This window comes from Talpa occidentalis, unplaced genomic scaffold, assembly GCF_014898055.3.
Source record: "Talpa occidentalis isolate TD23 unplaced genomic scaffold, MPIMG_talOcc4v2.1 talOcc4.3, whole genome shotgun sequence".
Lineage (NCBI taxonomy): Eukaryota > Metazoa > Chordata > Mammalia > Eulipotyphla > Talpidae > Talpa > Talpa occidentalis.
The window spans coordinates 97,520,792-97,544,542 of NW_023603184.1; the positions used below are offsets into that span (position 1 = coordinate 97,520,792).

The 23,751-nt window shown below is 39.9% G+C and overlaps 1 protein-coding gene across 10 annotated transcripts in view; it reads left to right on the forward strand.

Annotated features, from left to right (window-relative positions):
• The window catches only part of CSRNP3 (cysteine and serine rich nuclear protein 3), a 189,567-nt gene extending 177,388 nt beyond the window's left edge, over positions 1 to 12,179 (forward strand). For all 10 annotated transcript variants that reach the window (XM_054699810.1, XM_054699811.1, XM_054699815.1 and 7 more), the window contains one exon: positions 1,523 to 12,179. In XM_054699810.1, the coding sequence (XP_054555785.1) occupies positions 1,523 to 2,578 (1,056 nt within the window). In that variant the 3' untranslated portion in view covers positions 2,579 to 12,179. The remainder of the gene's footprint in view (positions 1 to 1,522) is intronic.
• Positions 12,180 to 23,751: the final 11,572 nt, after the last annotated feature.

Below are 23,751 nucleotides of genomic sequence, written 5' to 3' on the forward strand. Positions count from 1 at the left end.
TGTAAATTTGGCAAAGCATATAAACTTTCTGTACTCAAAGTTTCTCTATCTCTAAAATGAAGGAACTGGACTAGATGAGTAGTTGGCAAACTATACTTTACAGGTCACTCCAGCCTGTCACCTGTTTTTGTAAATAAAGTTTCATTGACTCACAGTCATGTTTGTTTGCTTGTTGTTTGCTCTCATATTGTCTGTGATTGCTTTTCATGCTTCTACAGTAGAACTGAATAGTTGCCACAGTGACTGATGACCTACATAGCCTAAAATATTTACTCTTTGGCCCTTTACAAAAATAAGTTTGCCAACTCCTAGACTAGATGGTTCTCAGTTCCCTATTTGTCTGTAATATCTTCACTGTCCCATAATTAGTTAGGTGTCTTTGTTTTATGAGCAAATGTGGCTTTTTCAATGAGCACAACAGTCATTTGGGCAGGAAAAAGGAAAGATCAGTTCTCATTAGCTGATCAGTTGCATAAAGTAGATTCCCAGAAAAAGAATTCATGACTAACATGGCTCCCGCATGTGCTACTACTTTTTATTGGGGCCATGATGACAGTGCTAAAGTCTGTCTCCTTAATAGCCACAAGGAATTCTCTGAGCTTGGATCAGGTGGCAAGCTAGGCAAAGTTTTTCTGGCTGCCTATTCTCTGGTCAGCATAAAGGTTAATTGTCAGATTTGAGACAATTAGCAAATATCTTTGAGAAATTCCACCTAACACCTAAGTAAAGAGCCCAGTCCAGTAATACTCACTGAACCCAATTACTTTATGCAGATTCCAATCACTCAAATAGTTCTGGGATATTGAGTAAATGAACATTCCCTTCCCTGAAGAAACTTCTAGTCTAATGGAGTGGGGAAGGTGCAGGGAAGCTCGGGTCTAAATCCACAAGTCCACCATCAGTCATGAATGTACATACCCATTGCAACAGCTCACACATACGCAGGTGCCGTGGATCAAAAAAAATGAGGACTCAAACCAATGGAGTGAGTTATCAGACTGCATACTAATATAGGGTGTCAGTCTAGACGCCTAAGGCAGAGAAGTTCAGTTTATAATAGCAAAGAAAAGAGGCATGTCTGGCATGGAGAATGTCCTATAATTTAGATTAAAAAGAGCAGATGGGGATAAGGGCAGTAAGTTTGTTTAAAATTGGGCTCGTGAACTGGTATATAGCAGAAGAATAAGTCATTTAGGGAAAACATAGAAGCATTGAAAAAAATGGGAGCAAAAATCACGGGGTGGAGAGAAGCTGGGAAGGAAGAATGGAGAAGAGTAAAGCACAATAGAAATGAGATGAAAATACACACCTATAACAATAACTTTTTTCACTGAATATCGGTTTTAAAACTAGATTAACTCATTTTTCAGCCTTTATTTCCCTTTTATCATTGCTATTTGTAGTTTTGTTCTGGAATAAGTAGAATTAAGTAATCCGGAGTCAAAGGGGTTGCCAAAAGGTATTGGGTTTTTATTTCGTTTGTAAGAGTTCTATGGGGCTAATCTGTGTTCTTCCTTCCAAGGTGGATCGAATGTCTTTCCCATGTGGCTGCACTAAAGAAGGCTGTAGTAACACAGCAGGTAGAATTGAATTTAATCCTATCCGTGTCCGGACTCACTTTTTGCACACAATAATGAAACTTGAACTGGAGAAAAATCGAGAGCAGCAAATCCCCACTCTGAACGGCTGCCACAGTGAGATAAGTGCTCACAGTAGTTCTATGGGCCCTGTTGCTCACTCTGTCGAATATTCCATTGCAGACAATTTTGAGATTGAAACTGAACCGCAGGCTGCAGTGCTGCACCTGCAGTCCGCCGAGGACTTAGATTGTCAAGGGGAGGAGGAGGAGGAGGAGGAAGAGGAGGACGGGAGCAGCTTCTGCAGCGGAGTCACTGATTCTAGCACGCAAAGCTTGGCGCCTAGTGAGTCAGAGGAGGAGGAGGAGGAGGAAGAGGAGGAGGAGGAGGAAGAAGAGGAAGAAGAGAAAGGGGACAGCTTCGTGGAAGGTTTGGGCACCCATGCCGAAGTTGTCCCTCTTCCCTCTGTCCTGTGTTATTCTGATGGCAGCGCTGTTCATGAAAGCCACGCAAAAAATGCTTCTTTTTATGCCAACACTTCAACTCTGTATTACCAAATAGATAGCCACATTCCAGGAACTCCTAATCAGATCTCAGAGAACTATTCTGAAAGAGATACTGTCAAAAATGGTACCCTCTCGCTGGTGCCTTACACCATGACCCCAGAACAATTCGTGGACTACGCCCGACAAGCAGAGGAGGCCTACAGCGCGTCCCACTACCCCACTGCCAACCCCTCCGTCATCGTTTGCTGCTCCTCCTCCGAAAATGACAGCGGTGTGCCCTGCAATAGTTTATATGCGGAACATAGGTCCAGTCATCCTCAAGTGGAATTTCATTCCTACTTGAAAGGTCCCTCCCAGGATGGGTTTGTCTCTACATTGAATGGTGACAGTCGCATCTCAGAGCATCCTCCTGAAAATTCTTTGAGTCTTGCAGAAAAGAGCAGATTGCACGAGGAGTGCATCAAGTCGCCCGTGGTTGAGACTGTGCCTGTTTAATAGCTTAAGTTATTCTCAGACCAGATCTCCTCCTATTTAAAGCACTGTATTTAATTGCTTTTCCTGGGCCCATCATTGTTTAAACTGAGGACCAAGAAAACTTCGACTGTGGTGAATCTTCCAGACTGTATTTTGTTTTCTCCTTTCTAACTATGTGACTGTGGCATTGCACAAATACAGTCTCCATGAGGATTTTAAAAGATTTCAGACTGTTTTGATAGAAAATGCTAATTTTAAAAAAGCATATCTCACAGTTGCCTACCTGTGAAACTGTGTGAAACCTGCCAAGCTGTGTAAATCAGAGCTCCAAGTTTTGGATTTTCGGGCCTGTGCAAGATTGTTATCTAAAACTGGGAAATACTAAGATTTAGAGTCCTAATTTTCGATATATCTGAAGATGATGGTGACTTTTTAATGTAAAAGTAATTATTGTAAGAAAAAGATTTAATCGTTCCATGTGTATTTTATTTATGGTAGTTAGAAGTCATGTTTTGATGAAAATGAACAGCAGCATGTTCTTTTAAGCTGAAGATGCATAGTTAGTACCACCGAGCATGCCCACACGGATTGCATCTGGAATCCATTCACATTTTTATGATCATGACTGATGAGATTTGCAAATACTTTCTTAAGGATGAAATAGGCCTATTTTTGCTATTTTGGACAAATAAATGAGTCTCTATGTGCAGGTCCTTCCACAGTTTTCTCTAAAGTGAAGAGTTAGGACAATCCTCCGGTGAGGGGTTAGTTCATTGCCCTCCCTCAGTTGACTCCAGAGATGGAGGTAGAAGGAATTGCCTTTCTTTTTTAAACAGCATCATCTTGGTTCTTAGCTTGGACAGCACCTTTAAACTCTACTCCCCTATATCAAAATGCACTTTAGTGCCCCTTCATGGTACCTTGTGAGGGTTGGGGACTGAGAACTCTTTGAGATGAAAATAAAATTTTTTAAAATCTGTAACTATTATAAGGTTCACATAATTAATATAGAGGAATCATCCAATGATACTTTATGAAGGAAAAGTGACCTCTTTTCCTTCACCACTCTGAAGACCTAACTCGGTAAAAGCAGAGGAGGCTGAGGAAACATGGAAAAGACACATCCTCAGCAACCAGCCTTTTCTACAGCGTAATCAATCCATCTCTTCAAAATGAGTGATAATGAGATTTCCAGGTAGTGACTAACTGATTGAAGGGGGGGGGGGCCTCTACCCAAATACTCAACTAAGGCCTTACTTTTCTGAAGCATTTTGATTTCTCTTGCCTCAGACAATTAGCAGAACAGTCCAGAATGCATTGAACACTTTCTAATTACCTCACGTTCTCTTAGTGAAAGGGAACAGATAGAAATAAACCATGCACTCCCCCCCTTTAGATTATCTGCACTTGGTTCATCGGAGGACTTCTAAAATTTAGGTTTTCTTGTAAATTAATTTAGGTAACTAGTGTGTTCTACCTTTTTTTTAATGCAATATGACTATGCTAAATCAGTTTCACATTTTTAACTTTCTATTGTTATGTCACTTCACATTTTATGCCTCTTTGAAATGTGGACATGCCTTGCTAGTCAACGACTGCATCACTGCTTAACTTTTTTTTTTAAGATTTATTTATTTATGCATACAAGAGCTGGGGTACAGGCCAGAGATGCAGGGGGTGAGAGGATTCACCAGAGACAGCAGAACAGGCAGATCTACTGATTACACTGCGGAGCAGAGCAACAGGCGAGGCAGAAGTCTGCTGCACCATGTGGGTCACCTCCCTGGCCAGGGATCGAACTCATGCCTCAGTGGCTTCAGATAGCCTCATAGTGCTGTGTGTCTCAACCCCCTGCTCCACCAGAGAGGCCCCATTGCTTAATTTTCAATGTCTTTTAGACTTGGATGTTTAGAAGTACAGCTATAAATACATTGTAGATCTCAATTCTTTAAAAAGTACTATTTTTTTAATTGAACTTTAAAATGTTTAGAGGGAGTCCTCCAATGGAAAAGTTTCTACTAAAACTTGATGTGAGGAAAACATGTTTACCTGGCAGATCTTCCACCATGCAGTTGGTTCCTGCCTGTTCTCTACCCTAAAAATGGGCCAAATTTATAACCATTAATGTGAAGGAAATTTTGGGTTTATCCTTATGGAGGTCACAGTAATGGGGATAGGAGTATCCCTTTTGAAGGTTAACCCCTTTGGGGTGATCAGACTGGAGTTTTACTCAAATCTCAGTAGTATATGCCATGCTGTCTCCAAAGTTACAGTTTTTAGTGCTTGATCTCTGATTTTTTCCCCCACCAATACAATCTATAGAGCACCAGCCCAAAGAGAAAAATGACAAAGAGGCTGTTGTTCTTTTATTCAAGCATGTGAAAGAATCGTGTGTTCCGTATTAACTGGTCCATTACAAACCTTGAAATATCTATGTATAAAGCACTTGGAATTTATTCTTGGAACACAGAGTTTGGCAGAGTGGGAAAGAGAAGATTTTGGCTGGGACAGAGTTGAAGGCTAGAATGGTGGTCAGTTTCAGAAAAGATAGGTATTTAATTTAGTTCAGCTTTATTTTCGTAAGAAGGTTTGACACTTGTTTACATTTGGCTGGTCCGTTTTGTAGTTTCATTTCCAAAAGATGCTTAACTTAGATATAGGCAAACAAGAAAACAGAGCTTTTTGTTCCCTATCCAAATGGAGTTGAAGGTCACTGAGGCACAGAATAATTAACCTTCCAACAATGACAGCTTCCTTTCCAAATTTTCATATACATAACCTAACCCCTAAACATCTCCCACAAATTGCATGAAGACACTACCTATTAAGACACTCCCATGTAACCATACATTAGAAAGATGTATACCATACACTGGACAGTGACAGATTTTAGGCAATGGCCAGTAAGGAATACTGAATTTTCCTTACACAAGAATCTGGTTGGGTTTTATAGTCTAAAAATGTGGTCTAGAAAACAGGATCATTTTTAAAGCTATATTGGGTTAAATTTGCAAATAATACTGATGGGATCATTTCACTGTTACTTTCTTTCCCAGAAAGCGAGCATAGTGTTCCATCTGACTTTTTCCCCATTAATAGCCCTTTCTATTCAACAAAATCTGCCCACATGCCAGGAAAGCATTACAGTTTTTCTAAGCTTCTTAAAAATGGGGATCAATCTCGATGCAGCCAGTTGGGATACTTAAGGTCTTTATGCCAAGACACAATAACCTGACCTGCAGCTGTTGTATTGCCCCCATAGTATATCTGACCAAATTAGTCTTTCTTGACACACAGCCTTTTAGTCATTCACTGTCAATGGCAAAGTTTCATGCTCTGGTCCCTGTTGTTTTAGCACTGGCCCAATACCTTTTATTGGGGCTTAATTCCCAGTTATAATCCAGGCCAAATTGATTTGCAAGTCAAGTGACTAAAGCAGCTTGCATCTCCTTTGTATTCTAGTTTCCTTTGGGAGAAAGAAGTCAATGAAAGAGATTTACTTAAGTTGTTTTCCTCCATCTCTTGATCATTGATTATTAAGACATAAGTAAAATTCAATTGTCTCATGTCTTTTGGTTAATTGAATATTATACTTTTGAAAGCCAATCTTTAATCGTGATGAAACTATTTTTCGCAGTGTGTCAGACAAAACATGAAGTTAATATTTATCAGAGTGATAAAATCTTAATAATCTTACATGAACCAACAATACCCCCTCCCAAAATAAAACAATAAATTACAGATACACTGGTCACAAATTAATCAAGAAAGCAAGAGAGATGATATTAAGTGATTATGTCCTTGAAAATTCTATATTCAATATTCACATGACTTGTAGACAAAATTCTGGTTTTGTTACCATTAAGCAGAAAAATATATCATTCATTTCCTATAAATTGATATATCACTTGTACTTTAAGCTTCTGATATTGTGGTGCAAGTTTATAACCCTTTGGTGTTACTAGTTAAAATTCATCAACTATTAATTCTTTCAAGAAATATTTATTGAACACCTATTAGATTAAAGGAATCATTGTAGTTGGTAAAAAGAGGGGAAACTACAAATTATAAGGGATGGTGATGAAGTGGCATGAAATAATCAAACCACCATTTTAATATGTGATTTTATAAAGAGATATTAGAAAAAGTGACATCAATTATCATCTAATTATATATGTAAACTGCGTCTAAAAGGATAATTTTTCCTAAATTAATGGAATTCACTGTGTCTTCCTTCTTCCCTTTCCCCTTAACTAAAATTTATAGCTTAAATCTGGACTCAGCTAGAATTTATCAAATAAAATAGTTTCCGCTAATTGCTCCTTCCGTGTTAGACCTATACAAATGATGCTAAATTTATACCAGCAAACTCCTACCAGACAGTTTCAAAGGCGGGTTTGACTCACACATAACTTGGGAAATTGTTCAGGAAACCTTTGAAACAACAATGTGAAACACAATCACTCTTCTATTTATACACAGCCTATCAGATAGCAAAACCCTACTTCCAAGTTCCAAAGGCTTCACCTTGCAACAGGGAGAAAAAAGTACATCCATCACCTCCCCACACCCAAACTTTTAACTGGGGTTACAAACCATCAAATTAGCAGGTAGAAAATGAACATCCTCAGAAGTCAATCCGAGACTGCCTTATTAAAATATGCCACGGTCTTCCATTTCTTCAAATATGACTTAATCTTTCTCTTTAAAATGGCCTCTGCTCCTCTTTCTCTCAGAGAATTTAGGGTGCCATGGTTAAAGTGATTCTTTAAAATGCTAACCTTAAATGGAAGCCCCTTCATGCTTTCAAAGGCCAGACTTGACCATAATTTGAAACAAATTATCTGTTGTATCCTTACCATGACCAACACCAAAAATTTAAAGCCTTAATTATTCTTGGTTTTAACAGATTTGAGACTATTGATCACATTACTCTTTCTATGGTCTGCTAGCGTGTGCTCCAGTAACTTGAATGCCTAAGCCAAATGCCACACACAGCTTTGCACAAATAGCACAGCTCATCAAATGTTTTTCTGTAGCACTAAAGAATGTAATTGACTTAATTTAACTGAATAACAGCAATTCAGAAACTCAGTAGAATTACGGAAGAGTCAGGGTGGGGTGAGCATGGAATATAAGCTTAATACATAGTCGTGTCTCCTAAGAGCCCTAATATTTCAACAGAGCTGAAAAACTAAAATTTTATTATACTGCAGAAATAAGTCACAAATATTCCAAAACTTGAAGGTTACAGTGTGGATGTTATGATGACATTCGGGCCTAGTTGGTTCTCACATCTGCTGTCCACCATCCACATCAATTACAATTTACTGTCTAAAAATAATTTGATGCTTTAAAAAGGAAAAACAGAGTTACAACATACTAAAGAAACTAAGTTTTAAATACATTTTATATTAACAGGACTGATTATTGTCAAGAGTAATGAATATGGGAATAAAAGGGTTCTTTACTGTTTTACTTGCCAAATCTGTAATCAGTGTGATGCTTTAAAAGTCACTTCTAAGTTTTATATCTTCTAAATTTTACATCAATTCTTCTCATGGCAGTCAAGCTAGACCGTGAGATCCCCTCCTAGCCCAAAAGCCAGATATGACCTGTATTTTATCTGGTGACCAGTTCTGCAGTTAGTCTAACTACGTGTTGTCTGGATAGTAGATGGTATGTCTTTGGTTTCGTATCCTGACTAGTGATTTAGACAGAATGACCTGATAGGAAACAGAAAGGTGTATAAAAGCAGATTCAAAGCCTAAACCAGTTCATTTTTTATATGCAATTTTTGTAATCTAAATATATAGCCCAGAATTTTAGTAAATACAAGTAATTGTTCCATTCATGGAAAAATGAAGTAAATTCAAAGATTTAGGTCACATTGTTAACTACTTTCATTTATGATAAATACATCACTACAAGGTAATTGATTTTTATTTGATAATTTACACTTGCTTTTTTAATTCAAGAAAAGCCAACTTTAGTGTCATTTTATTTCATCCGATGGAAGTTTTTGGCAGGATTAAAGTTTCAAAGGAATATGATAGAATTTCTTTTGCACAGTATTTGTATTCAACATGTTAATGATGTCATTCCTTTCTTTGTGGTATTCAATTCCATGGTGATGGTCCAGTCAGTTCAATAACTCATTTTAGTAACATGTGAGGTCATTTAACTATTTTTAAGATAATGTATATAGATTAGAAGGATTTAGAATAGGAAAATATTATGGTATAAATTAGCCTTGCCTTTGTCTAAGTTAATTTATGTTACCTAATTCATTTTAGTTATAATTTTGGAATAGCTTCATTGTTAGGTATCCCTTTCTTTTATCTTTTGGCTTCTTCCTAATATTTTTATCTGGCTTGGAAGTGTTTTAATGGTTACCTATTAATGAGTTACTGAAAGGAAATTGATTTAGAAAATCTCTCTTTAAAAATTATCTAGAAGTTTCTATCACCAGAAATCTTTACCATGTCCTGCTGCCTTGCTGGGGAAGACCAGAAATTCTCCTGTTAGGAGTGTGACCTAATAGTCTTTCGCTATTGTCTCTACAAAGGGAATCTATTGAAAATGAGATTGAAATTTCTAGCTTTGTAGCATAATTTACTCAATTTTGTTTGCTTCTCCTTCCTTTATTGGCCACCAAACTTTTGCACTGGCCATAAAGAAAACCAATCATTTTTAAAACTTCTGCAGTCTATGCTGTTTTGAGCTTTTATTTATATATAAAAAAAAGAAGAAAATGAAATAAAATCCAAATCTGAATTCCACTAAAGAGAAAAAACTATCTAGATTTAGTAAATAATTTGCCTGAGGTTAGTTTTCTTTTTTTTTTTAAGTTAGTTTTGATCCTTGGATGGTTTAATGATAATCACAGGATATCTGATCTTGATTGATTTTAAATATTAATTGTTGGTAAAGTCATTTTTTGGTACCAAAATCAAATGTGTCTACTGCCAAAGATTGCTGTCTGAATCTTGATTTATTAGGCACTAGTCAGGCCAAATGGGTATCTCAGAATAGTTTAATCTTTTCAAAGATACTTACAATGGCCCAACTGTGTGTGAATAATGGAAAGTTTGAGAATCTTCTGTATTCTTCAAATTTTATGGTCCTGAGACTAAAAGTGATCTCCAGAGGTCATGTGGCTCATCCGTCTACCTCCAGGGAGGACTGTCATTCAAGCATGCCCGACAGGATAGACACCCATCTATTCCGAACATCTCTAGGGAAGGCAGTTTCCTTGGCAACACAATCCAGTTCTCTTAGGTTTTTCTCACCATAAGAAAATATCTTGGCCAGTCTTTGTGGACAAGGCACCTGGCAACAGTTGTGGTGATTTGGGCTATTGTTCTGGGAGACTCAGAGGAAGTTGGGCTTCCCCTACCTTTGATGCTTAATACATTTGATGATTCCATAAGTCTCCTAAGAAATTAGATTATTTAAAATAAAGATATGGGTACTGAGGCAATACTCAGTACAGTGACATATTTTGACAAATACAGCTGTAGTTTTTTTCTTTTAATTTCTTATTTTCTGATTGCTGTGCCGTCAGAAGGCAATGTCAGGAAAAATGACCGTTTCAGATCCTCAGTGACAAACATCAGAGATAGGATCAAGTAAATGGATTTTCAAACTGCTCAAATTTTCTGAGAAGTTACAATTACATAAAGTGAGTCTTTCTATCTTGCTTCTAAATAAGTATCTTCTCATTAATCTTTCTTTACCTTAAAGTGACAGATAAGAATTTCAAATTTTCCACTCCTTCTGGAAAAGATATGACTAGTTGTGGAGAGTCTGAAGTGGAATAAAATGACTCTAGAGAATTACTCAGCCACCATTTATCCAAGCTTTTGTCCCCATCTTATTTAAACAATGGCTGCTTGCCTTCTCAGGGATCAGCAAAATGATTTAAAGATTTGTCATCCTGACAAGGCCTGAATATGAAGGGAGGAAACAGGGAGGATGGTGATTTTTTTTCCTGATCACATCACTTGACCCAAGCACCCCCTCCCTGCCCCACTCCCCCACGCCCCACAACTTTGCAAGCAATTTCTGTTCATTCAGTGTTGTTTCCAACTTAAAATCAGAACTAACTGGAAGATGAGCAGCACCCCCAAAATCAATCTTTCCTTCCTCCATGGGATTTTTTTCAATCTACGTACAGTACAGCTGTTTCTCTCCTCAAACCACATGCTCTTATGAAATGACAGCCCCACCAGTGTGGTTGCTCCCCATAAACAACACTAGGGGAAAGAACCCTTTTTGTTTTCAAAAAATGATTTTGAATGCTTTTATAAAGGGTGTTGAATAATTTGGCCCATGTTTTAATTGATTCTAGGCACCTTTATGGAGGGTAGTTTGTGAAACATGTTTCAAAAGTGTTTGATGTAAAATAAATGCTAGACATTTACAGTACAGAAATAGTTTTTAAAAATTAAAAACCTGTAGATTACAACTCTTCTTAAGAACCTCAGCCTTTATTGTGTCTTAGTAAAGTTGATCTGCTTTCATTTTAGTTTATTGCATTTCTGGTGTAATAGCCTCTGAAGATAGAACTATTAATACATATGTACTGGTTAATGCCTGTTAATGCAGAAAATGGCACTTTGTTATTTCAATGTGTTTCCCTCAATGTCACAGGGTATATAAATTTGATAGGAAAAGGTCATTTGACATTGATCAAAATACATTTCCCCCATTTAAAATGTATCTGTATAATTGGTTACATAAACAAATGTCGCCTTTTGCAGTATATGTATCTCAATCATAGTCTTAGACATCAACTCTGTCTCCACTTTCCAGTTGCAATAGAAATTTGGTATATTTGCAAATTCTGGTGAAATCTTATGAACTGAATGTAATGGTGGATCAAATGATCCAAAGGACTTGGGTGTTATTCTTTAGTCTTTGTTGAGCCATTTCGGACATTGGGAATGGTCGTTACACAAGGGAAGTCATTCGAGAGCATTTGATGCTTGGTTATGTTTTTTCTTTATTTTAGGCTGGTAAAATAAAAGGTAATTCAAATACACGGTGAGAGAAACTCACTGTAAATTTTTTTTGACATTGTGATAAGTTCCTTTTATTTGATTTTTGGTATGACTTTTACACAATCTCAACAGTGTTTCAATAGATATTTTATTTCTGTTAAGTTCAATCTAATCACTTAGAAAGGATGAAAGGGAAGAATATCAGACTACAATTCATACACACAATCACTCTCCACTCACTGAGACGCCATGTTGTATGTCAGTTTCTAGATTGAACTCTCTTATGTGTAAGTTATAACATCAAAGATGCCAAAGGGTATATAAAATAAGCTACAATAATAGTCAACAGAACTTAACCTGGACCTTATGTTGTAATAATTTATTCATAATAGCTGTAGTCTTCTGTATTTATATTTTCAGTATTTATTATGGATGACATGGAAATTCGTGTATTTATTGTGGCTTTTTATTGCAGTGTGTACATATATATTACAAATAAGCATTTTTAAGTCTTATCTTTAAGTTTCTTTTATTAGTGGCACTTGTATTATGCTGTACTTTTTATCAAATATTGTACAATATCTTGTCCATTTGTTTGCAGCAGAGTAAAACCGGTTTCTAAGTTGTATATATTGTTGCATTTTTGTTACATTTTGTATAAATCCTTTCTTACATTGAGTTATCACAACTTCCTTCTGTTATGCAGAATACACTCCCATAACGGATACATTCTTGAAAAGTCCTGCCTGAAGTCAGCTCCTGTGAAATTGCTCATTTCATTTTCATCTCAAAGGTGTTAACTTTATTATGATTGATCCCTAGCTGGAGACAATTATAAAATTTTTCCATCCTTAACTATTCAACCTCTTCATCAGGTAATGATATGTAAACAAATATCAGGAGCAGAGCAGAACTCCCTATTCAAATGGAATTTAGGGGAATAATTTTACAAAGCAGGCTCAGTCTCTTATAAGTAATAGCCTGTGATTCACCCACTTAGTGTTTTTGCTTGGTTTGCTTAAAGCTACTCCGTGTGGTTTGGTGTTTAGTATATGTGTACACATAAGTACATACATATACCTCTCTGTTTCGTGTCGCTGACTGAAGGTTACCAAACCCATGTTTATTGGCGGTAGAATGAATAGAAATTGTATCCTTGCTAATCACCTATTATATGCAAATCACTGTTCTCAAAACTAGTTTTCTTACATCAGGACACTGGCTCCAGATTTGCAAGTTAAATAATAATATGATTATGTGATTATCTTTAAACTCAAATTTAAACATGTGGCTCATTTAAAAAAAAAAAAACAAAACTTGTGCTGTTTCTTCCTTTTGCCATTTAGGTACAAACCAAGGGCCTCAGGCCTCCCTGGTGGCTCAAATGTTAAGCACAGCACTGTGAAGCTGTCCTGCAACCTCTGCAGCACGAGTTCCATCCCGGCTGGCCAGGGAGCTACCCACATGCTGTAGTTTAAAAAAAAAAAAAAGAAAGAAAGAAAGAAAGAAAGTAAAACCAAACTTTTCAGAATGGCCCACAGGCTGCTTAAGATATAGGTGAAAAGAACTTCTCCAGCCTTTTTATTCATCAAAACTTGCTTGCCTCTTTTATCCTCCCATCCCCACAAGTCAGACCACTTAGTCTTTTTTTTTTAAAGATTTATTTATTTATGCATACAAGAACTGGGGTACAGGCCAGAGTTGCAGGGGGTGAGAGGATTCACCAGAGAAAGTGGGGAGCAGAACAAGAAAATTGACTGAAATACACTGCTGAGGGGAGAATCAGGTGAGTCAGGAGAGGTCTGCTGCGCCATGAGGGGAACTCCCTGGCTGGGGAGCGAACTCATACTGCAATGGCTGCGAATAGCTTCATCAGTTGCATCCTAACCCCTTGTACCACCAGGGAGGCCCAACAGTGCTGTCTTTAACTACTGTGCCACCTGGGAGGCCCAGACCATGTAGTCTTTGCCTGTTATTCTAGTTTCCCTTTTGTCTAGAATATACACCCCATAACCCCATCCTCACAGTGTAATTCAAATGAGCAGCTACTTATTTTTCAAGAGAAAATTCAAATACCCCTCCATTTAGATTGTTCCTGAAAATCAATTACTTGCTCTCTTATGCCCAATGCTGACATTTATTAGAGCCCCCTTCAAGTCTCATCACACTCAGTAATCTATATACTCCCTCTACAGGTCTCACTGAGAACAGAAAAATAAGTCTTGTTACCATCCAAGTCCTGGGCATCCAGCTTAGTGCCTGGAGCTTAGTAGATGCTGAAAATAAGTCTACTGATCCATGTGCAAAGCAAAAATGAGTGGTGCATGTGTAGGAGTTCAGATAAAGGAAAGATGTCTGGCAGAAATGGTAGAGGAGGTGTCAGATTCAGGGGGGAGAGAATTTCAGCTAGTAGGGAGGATTCCATATTCCACATCATGGAGCAGCTTGGGGAGAGGCTGAGTCAGGATCACACCACCTGATCTGTGCAGGGTCAAAGAAGAATGTTGCTAAGAGCAGATGACTCGCCTTAGGAACAAATGAGTAATCAGATGAGGATTCAGATATTGCAAAGCTTTGAAGGTCAGTCCAGGGAGACTGACATATCTTTAGGGGGGAAAGGGAAATACTAAAGGTATTAGAAGAGCTAGTTGAAGTAACAGTAATGTTTGGTAGATTGAGATATCAGTGTGATTGCAGCACAGAGGGGGTCTGGGAAGATGGAAATTCCAGCAAAAAATTGTCCTCATACCCATTGCAATCATTATTCATTCAAAAAATAATTGTTGAGAACCTACTCTGTTTATTTTTTTATTTTATTTTTTTATTTTTTTTATAGAGGCATGTTATTTATTTATTTATTTGTTTGCTTTGTTTATACAAGCACTGGGTACAGTCAGAAGCGCAGGAGGGTGAGAGAATTCACCAGAGCCAGAGCAAGGAGCAGAGCAGGCAGAAGGACCGAAGTACACTGCTGAGGGGAGCAGCGGGCGGCAGGAGAGGTCTGCGCGCCATGTGGGACCCTCCTCCGGTGGCCAGGGAGCAGCCGGGGATCGAACCGGCGCCACGGAGGCTGCGGGCAGCTTCACAACCCAGCGCTCAACCGCTGCGCCACCAGGGAGGCCCGAGAACCTACTCTGTTTAGAAAACTGTGCTGGAGCAGGAAGGGACTATGGTGAACAAGACAGGCAGAATCCTACCAGACAAGCCAGGAGAGGGATCTAGGTGATAAGACAAGGTCAGTTATTTGGAGGCCTACTTAGGTGCAAGAGATTAAAAGTAATAAGACTGTAAACTCAGCTATGGTAAGTGTAACTTGGGAAGGACTCGAGGATAGATACGCCATTAACAGAAATAAGAATGTTATTGGGGATGAATAGATGTGCTGATTTTGGACGTTGCGTAATGAAGTAACAAGCTTAGACAAAGATGTAAGATTTGAGTGAGTGTTTTCAGGGGCAAATATATATATTATATATTATCTAAACAGAGAAAGAGAGAGAGAGACAAAGAGAGAGAGAGAGAGAGAGAGAGAGAGAGAAAGGAACACAACAAAGACGACTGAATCTTTCATTTAATTTTTTTTTTACATTCTAAAAGGACAAGTTTATTAGGAAAAGGAGAAAAAGAGGCACCTGACTAGTCACAGGTGGGCAGGAGAGCTGCCGCTCCTGTTTTCCAAAGAGAAAAGGTTTGTAAAAAGAAACACCTGCATAGTCACAGGCCGGCATGAGAGCTGCCAAGACTGAATCTTGTAGACGCTGCTGTTGCAAGTTGTGTTCTCCAGAAGTGAATGTTATGATGGAGCTTAGCAGGTAGGATTTTCAATAGAGACCAGTATCTGTGGGAGCTAGGGAGAAGAAGCAGATTAGGAACGGAGCCTCAGCCTCAGCTGGGTCAGCCCCACTGGGGAGCATTGGAGCCTAAAGGATCCCTCTGAGCCTGGTACGCTGAAAATAACGGGGGCTTGATAGCCACCCGACAATCCGTCACTGGATGCAGGCCCCCCAAGGTGAGTGGGTGCTCTGTAGTGGAGGAAGTGCCCAATAAGAGCTGACAGTGGGAGGCTGTTTGCTGACAGTACTCTCAGGAGCTAGGAAGGTCCTTCCCTCAAACAGAATTCTCAGAGGTGGCCAGCTCTGTGTCTTCCCTGGTTCATTCTTCAGATCTACTTCATTTAAAATTCAGGAAGCAGGGCCTCCCCGGTGGCACAGCAGTTGAGTGCTGGGCTGCGAGGCTGCCCACAGCCTCTGCAGCGCCGGCTCAATTCCTGGCCTCTGGCGAGGGTCCCACATGGCGTGGCAGACCTCTCCTGTCTCACCCACTGCTTCGCTCAGCAGTGTATTTTGTCAGTCTGCCTGTTCTGTTCCCCGCTCTGTCTCTGGTGAATCCTCTCACCCTCCTGTGCTTCTCACTGTACACGGTGCTTGTATAAACAAACAAACAAACAAACAAATCTTAAAAAAAAAAAAAAGTCAGGAAGCAGCTGCCAGGATTTGAGTAGACTGTTCTTCCTGGGGAAAACTTAGAAAGTTCAGTTAGTAGAATAACCTACACCTCCTGCCACTCCAATTGATCTTAGAACCACAACTGAAATCCAGAGTATATTCTATGCTGGCAGCACATTTCCCCTGAGCTAGTCCCACATAGCTAGTGGGTGCTGTGATGGACAGCACAGGTCTGTACTGCTGTTTTGTGGCTCTTCTGTGGTGGGTGCTCTCTGGTAGGTGTCACCCATGATACTAAGATCTTCTTACTTGGTGCCTCCTCCCACTTGTCCATCTACATGACCCCACGCAGACCACCTTTCCCCAATTTCAAAATGTCTCTCCTTTCAAGCCCCTCACCAGCTCTTCACCTCTCCCCAGGGGTACCTGTGTATTCAAACAGAGTTACTTCTCCTACCACACAAAACAAAAGACCAGCTATACCACAAATGCTCTGCTCATTTTACTTTATAGTTTTTTAGGTTTTTTTTTTTTTAAGATTTATTTTATTTATGCATACAAGAACTGGGGTAGAGGCCAAAGGTGCAGTAGGGGTAAGAGGATTCACCAGACAGAGTGGTGAACCCAACTCATGAAACAGTTCCAGATTCCTAGGCAGCATTTCATCCCTATGAAACCTCAGTAATATATCAGGAGTGTTTTTTTTTTTAAATAAAGATTTATTTATTTATGCATGTAAGAACTGGAGTACAGGCCAGAGGTGAGGGAGGGTGAGCGGATTCACCAGAAACAGAATGGGGAGCAGAACAGGCAGACTGACTGAAAACACTGCTGAGGAGAGTAGCAGGCAAGGCAGGAGAGGTCTGCTGCACCATGTGGGTATCTCCCTGGCCAGCCGGGGATCGAACTTGTGCTGCAGAGGCTGTGGACAGCTTCATAGTGCTGTGCTTAACCCCTTGCGCCACCAGGGATGCCCAGGAGTTGTTTTTATTAGGTATCAGTATCTGTAGATGCAAGGAAGAGGAAGCAATTGAACAGAGGGATAGGTTGAACTGTGACACATTTCTGACAAAACCTGAGTCCAATCCACAGGGCACTCCAGATCTTCTAGGGTGGCCCTTGGAGTTGCCCCCTAAGGAGTCCATAGTGTCAGCTCTTTATAGCCCCACCACAATCAGTCACTGGACACAAATACCCCAGGTAGGTCACACTTTTGAGTAATAGTGTCCCAGTGAGACCACCCCAAGATTTTCAGAATTGGCTTCCTCCAAATGCCCAGTTTTGGCATTCAGAGTGTTTTGAGCTAAAAGCGATAAAATTATTTGAGGCAAAGAGAAGCTTCTGTCTTTGCCTAAGTTCTTCACCTTCTCCTAAGCAAAAGAAAGATTTTTACATCCTAATGTCTGCACTTTTCCTAGTCAGACAAACAATCTTTTATCTACTAGAAGAATGTAACTGGAGGTGCCTGGCGGGGTCACGGGGTCAAGGAGTTCTAGGTTTATAAGCGAGCATGTCCCCTCTATCTAAAAATCTCATCTTTCATCTTGGAGTAAAGAGGAGGTCACCCTTTCTTGTCTGTCATATAAAATAATGGAGCTTATGTAGAAAATTTAGGATAAAGTCTTCACAAGATCAGAAAGTGGAGGTGAACCATGATGAACATTGTTATTAAACCAGCTAACAAAATGAGGAATATACAAGTAGTGAAATAAGTTCAGAGAACAATTGGAATTAAAAACAAAAGCGAACCAGTTAATAGAACTGATGTTTACACAGTGGAAGTTTTCCTCAGATACTTAAAGAGGCTTAAAATTATTCCCTGTGGTATCAATAGCTAAGAGTCTAGATAGGTAAATGTCATAATAGAGAGAGGATAATTTTAATATATAAAACCAACTTTAAAAAAATAGCACATAGTTAAGTAAGCCAGCTGAAGGGGGAATAGGCATTTCTGATCCACTGTTTAAGGTTCAGATTCACCAAATTTCAGGCCATGAAAGAGTGGTAAAAAGGGAGAATGAACACAAATTTAATAGCTGATCGTCAAGGTCTTTTTATGTCATCTTAGGGCTTTGGCTAGTCAGCAGCCTAGACTTTTTTCAGAGTAAGTTTGACAGCAAGTTAGAATGGATTAGAGGACGGTACAAGACAAAAGGCAGAAGGACCAATTAAGAGCAGGACCATGTCCATCTTGCTTGTCACTCTATTTCCAGTACTTACCATTGCGTCTGCACGTGGAAGAGCCTCAGTAAGTAGCTACATCGGATGAGTGGATGCTCAAGAGAAGTACCCCAGATGCCATGAACTAAGACAATGACTGGGAACATAAAAGGGATCACATGTTCAAAATATGGGTAAAGAGCTGTATGAAGATTAGGGGAGAGGAAGGAGTGGAGAAAAATCCATGTCTTCTTTGTACCTAGTATTGCGCTTGTTCTCAACTAGAAAAACTGAAGGAGCAGTAATTGGTGAGCAGGTAAATGCAGGGAAAAGAAAGACTGAATTCTAAGTTTCAGCTAATCTATGATTAGGAGCTATGTTTGTGAAATTTCTCAACAAAGTCTCTGCTAATGTGCTTTCTCATAGATGTTTGTGATGCAAAATTCCCTATGATTACCACCACCCTGCTAGTAAGGAGCAGCCTCAGCTTCTTTGTTGAGTTTTCACTGGTAAAGCAAAGCAGCAAGCCAATTACTGAGATCATTCAGATGAAAATTTTACTTTTGCCTGAATTAGCCAGAGAATTGAAGCATAAATGGACCTTTTCACTTGACTGATTGAGATAATTGCCTCACTTTTCTAGAGGAGACCTGTAGCTGGGAGGCTGTGTTTGGTCACCAAAACATGTTTGTAATATGCATTATTGACTTTTCTTGAAACAACTATGCTTGGCTAGGTGCCACACTCAAATGCTTGTCTTCCTTGCTTTAGGTGTCAGAGGCAACGCGGAGAATCTCATACCTGGGAAGACTCAAGGCTTGAATTCTTTCATTTGGGGTCAGCCTGAAAACACATCAACTCAGGCCTCCAGAGTTGGTAAAATGGCATCTAGGGGCGTCTGGGAGGAGGTGGCAGGGCAGGAGTTTGGCTCAAAGGATAAGATGCAAGAAGTGAGATTTAGCTCCAGGTGCATGGAAACAAATAGCTTTCCCTGAAAGAAGTGGGTAGGTGGACTTGTAGGAAACATGTAATTTACATTTATTATTGAGGGGTGAGAGGCTTTAATAAAAAGACCCAAGTAGGGGCAGACATTAAAGCAGCAGCAGGACTCAGATCAGAGCCTTTGGCCTGGATCCTTATGTAACAGAAGCTTTTACTGAAAACATGGCACATGGAGAAAAAAGAATTCCAAAGAAACAGCACAGCATTTAAGCTTTTCCACAGCACTTACTATCTGGTGACCTGTTACAGCAGTTGGGGAGCATACAGACAAAGCATGGTCAATGATGATCCAGAAAATTCAATGAAGAGCAAGATGTGCATTAGGAAAACGCTCACAAACTTTAATTATTTGAGAAAAGGGTGCATGTAAATGTGTCTGTGTAATTACTTTGTGATGGCTCCCCCTGCTGGCCAACTAGCAGAGCAGAATGTCTTAGATTCTAAAGTGCTCTGAGATATCCTCCTTCTAAGTTTCCTACAGCAAAAAAAGAACGTTACTACAGTAGATTTTATTTTCTTTTTTCTTTTTTAAGATTTATTTATCCATTCATTCATTCATTCACTCATTCATTCATTCATTTATACAAGCACTGGGAACAGTCAGAATTTCGGGAGAGTGAGATTATCCACCAGAGCCAGATCGTGGAGCAGAACAGGCAGACTGACGAAGTACACTGCTGAGCCGAGCAGCAGGAAAGACAGGAAAGGGCTGCTACGCCATGTGGGTTTCTGCCTGGGCAGCCAGGAATGGAACCTGCGCTGCAGAGGCTGTGGATAGCTTCACAGCGCGGCGCTCAACCCTCTGCGCCACTGGGGAGGCCCAGATTTTATTTTCTGAATATTAAAATAAAAGAAAGTAAATCTCAGCCATGGCATTTATAAAATCCATCAGAATATTTTTATTTTTAAAATTTTTGCAATTATTTATCCCCAGTGAATGTCCCATGTTAGAATTTGTAATTACAAAATGACACTTTAAACTTTTTAAAAATATTTTACTTTTATAGCACATCTAATTTCAAAAACAATTTGAGGTCATAGATATACACATCAGGATTGATACATCTAACTGAACTGCATTTTGGGGACACTATACACTTAATAGGAGTCAGCCGTTTTTCAAAGCAACCTTGAACTTTGTTTTAGTGTTGGGAATATGCTGTAATTGTGGGTGGCAAATATTGATACTTTAAAAATAAGATTTGAGGGGCCTCCCTGGTGGCCCAAGGGTTAAGAAGCAACCTATGAAGCTGTCCACAGCCACTGCAGCACGAGTTCGATGCCCGGCCAGCCAGGGAGCGCCCCACATGGCACATAAGACCTCTCCTGACTCACCCGTTGCTCCCCTCAGCAGTGTATTTCAGTAGATCTGCCTGTTCTTTTTTTTTTTTTAAAGATTTATTTGTTTATGCATACAAGAGCTGGGGTACAGGCCAGTGATGAGGGGGAGGGGAGAGGATTCATCAGAGACAGAGTCAACAGAACAGGCAGACTGACTGAAATACACTGCTGAGGGCTCAGCAGTGTACTTCGGTCCTTCTGCCTGCTCTGATCCCCGCTCTGGATCTGGTGAATTCTCTCACCCTCCCGCGCTTCTGACTGTACCCAGTGCATGTATAAACAAAACAAACAAACAAATAAATAAAAACATGCCTCTAAAAAAAATTAAAAAAAAAAAAAGAAAAGAAATACACTGCTGAGGGGAGCAGCAGGCAAGACAGGAGAAGTCTGCTTTGCCATGCGGTTTGCAACCTGGCTGGCTGGCCAGGGATCGAACTCGTGCTGCAGAGGCTGCGGATTGCTTCATAGTGCAGTGCTTAAACTCTTGCGCCACCAGAGAGGCCCAAGTTCTGCCTGTTCAGATCCCCACTCTGTCTCTGGTGAATCCTCTCACTGCCCCACCCCCACACCTCTGGCCTGCACCCCAACTCTTGTGTGCATAAATAAATCTTTTTTAAAAATTGCAATGGTTTTATTTAAAATTTATTTATTTTCTAACATCATTGTTAATTTTTAGACAGTATTTGATTTCTCCCCTCAGGTGTAGTACCCGTAGTTCTCCCACCACCATGGCACCCATGTTCCATCACCACAGTCTCTTGTGCTCTTCCCTGCCCTGTTTTGATGCTCCTCTCCCCGGCTGTATGCCTCAGATCTATGGTCAGCTTGTAAGTTTTGTCTTTTTCCAACCCTTTGCTTATTTCTCTATATACCACATATAAGTGAAACCATCTGATATTTATCTTTTTTCTTCTGATGTGTTTTGCTTAGCATAGCCCAGTTCCATCCATGTTGCCACAAATGGCATTTCTATATATTTTTTAATTGCTCAATAGTCAAGCTGAATGGCTTAAAGCAAAGTCTAACTTTAAGTCTATCTTAAAAGGATGAAACATTCTCTGTGTTATCCTAACTCAGATATTGAGACTGACAGAGTCTCCACTATCTACAGCATCACAGTCGGGAGGAAGGAATGTAGATAACTGTGACTTCTTAAAAGTTCTTAAAGGTACTGGGGTGAAGGGGCCTCCCTGGTGGCCTAAGAGTTAAGCCTCAGCTCTGTCACCACTGCGGCCTCAGTTCTATCCCCAGTAAGGGAGCTAACCCACATATGCACAGTAAATTCACCTGTTCTGCTCCCCACTCTGTCTCTGTTGAATCCTCACCCCATCCCCCACCTCTGGCCTGCACCCCAGTTCTTCTATGAAAAAGGAAAAAAAGTTACTAGCGGGAGACTTAACACATGTCACTTCCACTCCCGTTGCTTTGGGCAAAATAAATCATATGGACAAAAATAGAATCACATTTTACTTCCTACTATTTTAATTGACTCTTTAACAAAGATAACTTGATCTTTCATTTTAAAAAATGGGGACAACAAAAACATGGGTAAAAGGCACCAATAAGTACCACACAATCTAAAGAGAATCCTTATCTTAATGCAGAAAATAGGACAGTGTTTCTTAGTTGAGAACCAAATACAAAAGCAGGATACCATAAAACTTGTATTTTGATTTTTTTTTTTTTTTGAGAGAAAGAAGCCTAACATTATCTTTGCTGATTAGGTTTAATGTCCGAACTTCTTTTCAAGTCTCACATTTTACTGAAATAAATTGTGCTTAAATTGAGTTCTCTGGGGATTTCACAGTGATTGATTGATTAGCTGGTGGTTAGAGCTACTCAGGCTGGCTGTGCGTGGTGGGGCAATGGCGGGAGAGCAGCAGCTTTCAGGGCTCCAACCTCAGCCTTAAAGGTTGCCATGGTGACTGCGGCCGGTGGGAACCTACTGGAGCCCAGTGGGCTAGCTGGCTGCCAGACCTTTGTATCAGCAGCTTACGCCCCCAGTCTCTCAGATATCAGCGTAATGAACTCTGTCGCCGTGGTGTTTCTGCCTCCTAACCCAAGGGACAGTTTATTCCTGCTTGAACTGTCAATTGCCAGATGTCAATTCAAAGACAAACTATTTTCTCTTTCTTCCTCTACTCTTCCCTTCAGATTATTTTTTGTATTATACCTCATCTATTGCCCCGATTTTATAGTCATAGAATCAATAGTTACTGAGAGAACAACCCCAATTCAAGAATTTAGATATAATGGAAAATCCAAGCAAACAAATAGGTTCTTTAACTCAAAATGGGACGTTTCTCGATAATGGAAATGTTCCGTGTGTGTTGTTCATTACAGTAGCCACTAGTTCTTTGTGGCTAACTCAGCACTTGAAGTGTGGTTGGTACAACTTGAATACTAAATTTTTTTTTAAGTTTCTTTTTTTAAGATTTATTTATTCATGCATGTAAGAACCGGGGTACACAGGCCAGATGCGCGGGAGGGTGAGAGGATTCACCAGAGACAGAGTGGGGAGCAGAACAGGCAGACTGATGAAATACACTGCTGAGGAGAGCAGCGGGCAAGACAGGAGAGGTCTGCCAGGCCATGTGGGATTCTCGCCATCCGGCTGAATCGAACCTGTGCTGCAGAGGCTGTGGACAGCTTCACAGCACTAAGCTCAACTGCCTGCGCCACCAGGGGAAGCCCTGAATAACTAAAATTTTAAATTTAACTTCAGTCATTTACATTTTAACTTGAACGGATTCATGGTTAGGTCTATTGATTGAAAAGCACAATTCTAGGGCCTCCCCAGTGGCACAGTGGGTTGAGCACAGCGCTATGAAGCTGTCTGTAGCCTCTGCTATGTGGGTTGGATCCCAGCTGGCCAGGGAGATAGCCACCTGGCCCTGCAGACCTCTCCTGTCTTGCCTGCTGCTCCCTGCCGCAGTGCTTTCAGTTCCTCTGCCTGTTCTGCTCCCCGCTCTGTCTCTGGTGAATCCTCTCACCCTCTCGCACCTCTGGCATGAATACCAGCTCTATTATAAATAAATCTTTAAAAAAAAGAAAAGAAAAGCACAATTCTAGAACAGTATTTAAGGCTAGGGAGTTATACCTCCTACCACTACCACCCTGGGTAGCATCCTCTCATTTGAAGTAGCATGTTTGTTATCTGCTCTGAAGCACATTATTATTATTGCAGCATAAAGTATACCTTGAGCTGCACTACTCCTCTTAAAAATTCACTTATGCAGTT